At 49.2% G+C, this 6,000-nt stretch overlaps 1 protein-coding gene across 1 annotated transcript; it reads right to left on the reverse strand.

The window, feature by feature from the left end:
* Positions 1–1,957: 1,957 nt before the first annotated feature.
* On the reverse strand, positions 1,958–3,259 carry HOO65_020311 (putative endo-1 3(4)-beta-glucanase; the record flags this gene model as incomplete). The annotated part of the gene is made up of 1 exon (XM_071000035.1): positions 1,958–3,259. The coding sequence occupies one exon, from the start codon at positions 3,257–3,259 to the stop codon at positions 1,958–1,960; it is 1,302 nt and encodes a 433-aa protein (XP_070860949.1).
* Between the last annotated feature and the right edge of the window lie 2,741 nt (positions 3,260–6,000).

The following is a 6,000-nucleotide window of genomic DNA, read 5'->3' on the forward strand; positions in this document are numbered from 1 at the left end:
TCTGTCTGGTAGCCAATCCGGCGTCGTTTGATCTCTGTGATTCCGGTAAACGTAAAATATATTCAACTTATCCCACTAGGACCAACACCCCAGGCCGACCGTCGTTGGTCTCTTATACTAGATTATCTTATATGCAGGCCGCCACAAGCCAAGAACGCCAGATAAACAATCCTAGAGCCTCCCACTGCAAGGAAACCCTCGCTTAGGCAACGTCTGGCAGAAAATCCGCTTAGATGCAAAGACAGACCCCCAAAAGTCGCAGGGGCTCCGTAGTCGACGCTCACCTGCAACTACTGGCTGCCAAGAAGTGGCGTCGGAAGGCAACATCATCCAAGCCGCTCGGCAAAACCAGCGTACTCCATGGCCCAGTACTTGTTGGCCTCTTAGACTAGGCTAATTCACATTCAGGGCGCCACAAACTAAAAATACAAGGTATGGAACCTGGAAGCGTATCCCACAAGGAAGCCCCAGGGCTGCTTCTGATGGAAAAGGCTCCAGTCGCAAAGATAGACGTAAGAAGCCATGGGAGAGCTGGCACACACCTTGGAAAGTGACGGCAGAGGAGGTTGGTTAGATTTGCCCAAGGCCGCCAACCCAAGCCTAATCGGCCACTAGATCTCGGTAAAATTGTCGTCCGTTTGCTTGGCAGATATCTTCCATTGTTCCCATCTTCCTATTTGATGAAGCAAAGCTGTAGGCTTCCATAGGAGCAAACCCCAGAAGCTCGGTAATGGCCATCCACAAATCTTCGTGTTACATTGGCAAACCTGAACATAAAGAATTAGGTAGACGGTCTGTGTAACCAACAGGCCGTGCAGCAACCTAATAATTTCAACGACCAGCCTAAGTTATACGTCTCCATTGATCATTATAAGATTACTTTTGTTTACGAATATGTAAAATATGATATGCATTTTCGGAAGGCCCTTTCGCCCAGACCATCAGCAATGCCTAGCGTATATTCGCCCAGACGGGAGGCCGTGGATGGCGCTTAGGATATCCTAAGTTATGGAGCTCCACACCGTGAAGACAAGTCTTGGAGGGGCTTCTTATAATACAGGCCATTCCCCAGTAAAGCTTGGGCTTAGACTCCCAAATAATGGGCTCTCAGAATGGGTCAACTCTGATAAGGCATGCCATGGAGAATTCAGTGTATATAGGAACAAAGTGATTAAATTTGATAACAAATACGACCAATAGCAGAAAGGATAAAAGCGGCCAATCAAATAACACGTATCCATCCAGCCAGCCATTCCCCTTCGAGGCAGAATTTACTTGAAAGGGCTTCTCTGGAGCTAAACTAGCAAACTTACTAACAGCAGAGACTAAACATGGTGATTTTGGCATGCTTTGTTTAATAACCAGCCTAAGGGAAACAAGCAGAGGCACTAGTGAAGTATTTCCAAGACCATTGGATCTAGCTTCGTGCCTGCACTGCCAAAACTCAACGTCCGTTTTCTAGAATATGCTAAAAACACTACTACGGTACTGAAGATATTCAAAGCCCACAAGAGCGCGGAAATACAGTTCACAGCCAGATTCAATACTTGAGGTTAAGAGCAGATATATTCAAAATTCGAAAATATGTAAAAGTTTGAAGAGAAAAAAAAAAAAAAAAAAAGGAGGCAAGCTCCGTCGGTACAATGAGAAGCCCTGGTGAGGTAAACACGAATCAAAGCAACTCTATGCTTTGCTATGCAGACAAGCGTGTCGTGAGACACAAAGAAAGGAAGAAATGAAAATGGATATAGAATGAGCCAAAAAATAAAAACACAAGAAGCCAGAGTAAACCCAGAAAAGATACGAGATATGACGTAAGAAATTGACGAATGACACGCGGATGCCTTTTGTTTATCATGGAAGTGAATGTTGGAAGGAGATGAATATCAGCTTGTGAGCTCCATAGAGTTCATGTGCTGCATATCCAATCAACTCATTGATAAGCTTGTCAAGACACTTAGGCAGCGAAAGGGCGAATGACCGAAGGACGAGCAGGGTCGTTCGTAGGAATGACGCCGCTTGGGTAGACGCCAGAGGGGACACTGCCTCTGCTGCTGGTGCTGCTGCTGGGGTACAGACCAGTAGGGACGCTGCCTCTGCTGCTGGTGGTGGTGCTGCTGCTGGGGTACAGGCCAGTAGGGATGCTGCCAGTAGGGACAGTGCTGCTGCTGCTAGGGTATCTGGGGGTTTCTTCCTGGGCGGCATCCGACTCGTAGATCTTGACCGAGTTAATGAGCCAGTAGGCCTCAGCATAGACCTGAGGGTTAGCACCAACGTACTCCTTGCAAGTAGCGGCCAGAGCAGTCAGTTCCGGGTCTTCAGTCCAGACAGCGCCAGCCCACTCACCGCAGAAATCGGTGTTGAAGATGATGTTGTGGTCAATGAAGTGGGAGTTGATGTCGCAGCCAGAGCCACCGTTGAACTTGGCAACGGGCGTGCCCCAGTTAGCGGGGTTAGGAGCATCAGCAGTGATGTCAGCAGGGATAGAGTCACGGGGGAAGAAGTAGACCGAGATGTATTTGCTAGTCCAATCCATAGCATAGACACCGCCGCCAAGCTCGTTGAAAGCAGGTCCAAAAGGAGCCTTGGTGTTCTGACTGCAACCAGTCTTGCCTTGGTTCAAGTTGCAGTTGGGATCAACCGGGACGCTAGACTCATCACTGCCCTCGGTGGTGATGCTGCACCCCGGGCCAGTGTGGAGGGTGATGTGGTTTTCGGTCTCCAGGTTAACACCCTCGATAATGTCAATCTCACCCGAGTTGGGCCATCCGGGGCCAAAGGTCCAGAAAGCAGGCCAGACACCAGGGCCAAAAGGCATGTGAGCAATGTCACCGATAATGAGAGCGCTAGTGAAAGCTTGCTTGGAGGTGACACGAGTGCTCATGCGGCCATTCTCGGGGTTAACAGTGGCGAAGTCAGCACCCAGGTAGACGGCATCCTCAACATAGCCAGCGTAGCCGTTTGTTCTGGCAATCTCAGGGCCAACATATTGAACGTAACCCAGGGTCGGGTCGGGCTCGGTGAAGAACTGGAAGTTGTCGAAGAAGTTGGTCATGTTGTAGTTTTGGACCATCTTGTAGGTAGTAGCACCAGTTGAGGTAGTACCAGTAGTACCGGGAATGCCAGTAGTGCCGGGGGCGCTAGGAGTACTGTAAGTACCGGTAGAATGGGGCGCATAGGGAGGGTAGCCATGGGTGCGGCCGGCAGAGACGAGGCTAGCCGCGGCCACAGCCGAGAAAGCAATCTTGGAGAAGGACATTGTGAAGACGTAAATGGCGAGTGTAGATATTTCAAAAAGAAAGTGCAGGGCTTTACAGTGTCTGAGAGAGAGAGTGTGTGTGTGTGTAAATGAATGGAATATTCGTGCAGAATCAAGAGAACCAGCTACTTGAACTTGGGAGCAAGAATGAACAGTAAAAGACAGAAAACAGCACGTTAGCTGCAAGGAATGAAGTGTACAGTAGATTGGTGAGAGACCAACAAAGGAGGGAAACAATAGGCAGAGAACGAAAGAATGAGTGTGGGGGTGGGAATGCAAAGCACAGCTGCAAGAGAGGTAGCAAGCAAAAGAGAGGAAGATAAGGAGTGAAGACTCAGAGACTGATGATGATGGAAAGAAGGAAAGAGAAGATGCAGAGAGGGCCGACAAGGCGATACTTATATTGGACAGGAACAGCGGGAAAGAGCGACCGGGTGGATGAGTCCTTTCAGATGGGCCGCCGTCTCCTGAAAGTTTTCTCCTTCTTTCTACCTTTGGCCTGGCCCATTGATTGGACAAAGGCAGTAAGTCACAGAAGGAAAGAAGCATCAACTTACGTAGACTCTTTTTTCTTTTTTTCTATTTTATCGGTCATTTTTTCTCTCAGTCCTTCATCTTTTTGGTTGCTGCCTCTTATGGCTTTTACTTACACCCTGAGCAGTTACTATTACTCTCTACTGCCTGCTGTTTTCTCTCACACCCCCGCCTCTTCCATCCCTTGCAGCTGTTCCGTTCCTAATTCCTTCCCAAAGAATCCGGACACCCCTGTCCTCTCTTCACCCCCTTTTAATTTGTATCGTCCCGTAGTTTTTGAGAAGCAAGAAGAAGAGAGTGAAAGAAAACCAAAGCCGGATAGATGCATACCAGGAAGTGCGATGCCGCTCGGCAAAGGCAAGCACGCTACGGCGTAGGGCAAGGGGAGCGAGACAAACAAAGACGACAGGCCAGTGCAGCCAAGTAGAAGATACTAGGCAGTACAAGGCGGGGGTACATGACGCGAGGTGTGCAGGCAGCACAAAGAATCAGGTAATCAGGTACAAGATACAACAGACACAAAACGCAGGCAAGTACAGCGCCAGTACAAACCAAGAATGAGACACCTATAGCAAACCAAACCACTCTCCCAGATTCATATCACATGCAAGACCAATAGAACCAAGGCGCATAGCTTTCAACACATGCACATATGCACGTACGCAATTCTCGTTTTACGTGCATCCATGAAGCAGTAGTCTCAACGATCCGATTCCAGAGCAAGCCAGAGCCTGCACTCCGCCAAGCCTGCTGCTTCACTCATCACCTCCGTCCGCCTGCCCCTCATGTCGCAGTGTTCTGGCAATTGTTGTTTTTTTTTTTCTTTTCTTTTGCACTCGGAGCCGGCAGCTATGTGATTACGCCGTTTCCAGGCCGAACTGACGTAGGCCACAGACAATTTCACTCAGGTCCATCCATACATAGCAGCACACAACACACAGACGGTCCCAGAAAGGCTTTGCAAGCTTTTGTTTATTCCCTTTATGTCTACCTCCAAACTCGCTTGTGAAGAAGAAAACCTCCAAAAAAAGATCAGGCAGGTCAAACATAAGGCGTTACAATAGACACACAATGAGAGAACTCCCCCACTAGCGTAAGGCTCGTCGGCGGAATGCAATCCTTGGCTACGGGCTCTTGGCTTCAGCGCCATGAAGGGAAGAAAAAAAAAAAAAAAAAGAGACAGGCCAGCTGGCAGTTGTCAAAAGCGAGGAATTCAGCAAGGCTGTCCCTTTCTTCCGGCCCAGTTCTAGGAGTATTCTTTCTGGTGGTGTTTAGTTTGTTTCCTGCTGCTCAACCCCGCTGTCGTAGGTCCTTTGCACTCCCCCAGCGAATCCAGGGCCGACACAGGAGAAAGAGCCTCTATGTGCTCGACTGCCGTCTCTCTGGTCCCAGCCCCCCACTCTTCTATCCATCTCTAGATGCCAAAAAGAAACCAAGTCTAGCAACAAGACAGACAGTTGTCTCCTTGCAAATGCAAAGTATCCGTTTCCAACTATACGCTCTCAAAGCTTCCGGCGCTACTTCGCCTCCTCTACCCCCCTCCTTGTCCGCTTGTACTTGGGCTCTCTCTGCCTCTCCGTTCCACACCATCATCCTCCATGTCTCCGATACCCTTCCTTTACTATGCATGAACACTATACTGCAGGCAGTATTATAAATCCGGGCATCTTATAATCCTGTGACAAGAAACAAAGGAAGCAATGCAAACATGGCAAACATGGCAAACCCCAAAAGCCCAAATTGTCGCAGCGACGATAAGCTAGCTCTCTCTCCATCACCCAAGCACCCTTGTCGCCTTCTTTGATGCACCACCCACCTCTTTCATGTGAACGAACTCCGACAGGCCAAAGTGAAGAAGGCCTTGGGCTAGAACGGGCCCCATGCGCACGACGTCAAGCAGCAAAAGCAGCGGCAAACAGCAAAAGCAGCGGCAAACAGCAAAAGCAGCGGCAAACAGCATGTTTCTTGGCAGGCCGATGCTGGTTCGATGTGCCAACAACGTCTGCTGGAGGCTGGCGAAGTGAAGGCAAAAGTGGCTCGTTCATGGCCCCTTGCCTTCCTTGGGCGCAACTTGCCCCCTCCGGCTCCCATGTATTGGACGCATACTGTTGATTTTGCCCAGTTTTTTTTAAGTCGACTTTGATATTGCAGCTGCTTGGCACATGTTGCCCTGATCTCCCTTGTATTCTTATCATGGCTCAAGAGAT

Source organism: Ceratocystis lukuohia (assembly GCF_044167205.1).
Source record: "Ceratocystis lukuohia strain C4212 chromosome Unknown Supercontig2_pilon, whole genome shotgun sequence".
Classification (NCBI taxonomy): domain Eukaryota; kingdom Fungi; phylum Ascomycota; class Sordariomycetes; order Microascales; family Ceratocystidaceae; genus Ceratocystis; species Ceratocystis lukuohia.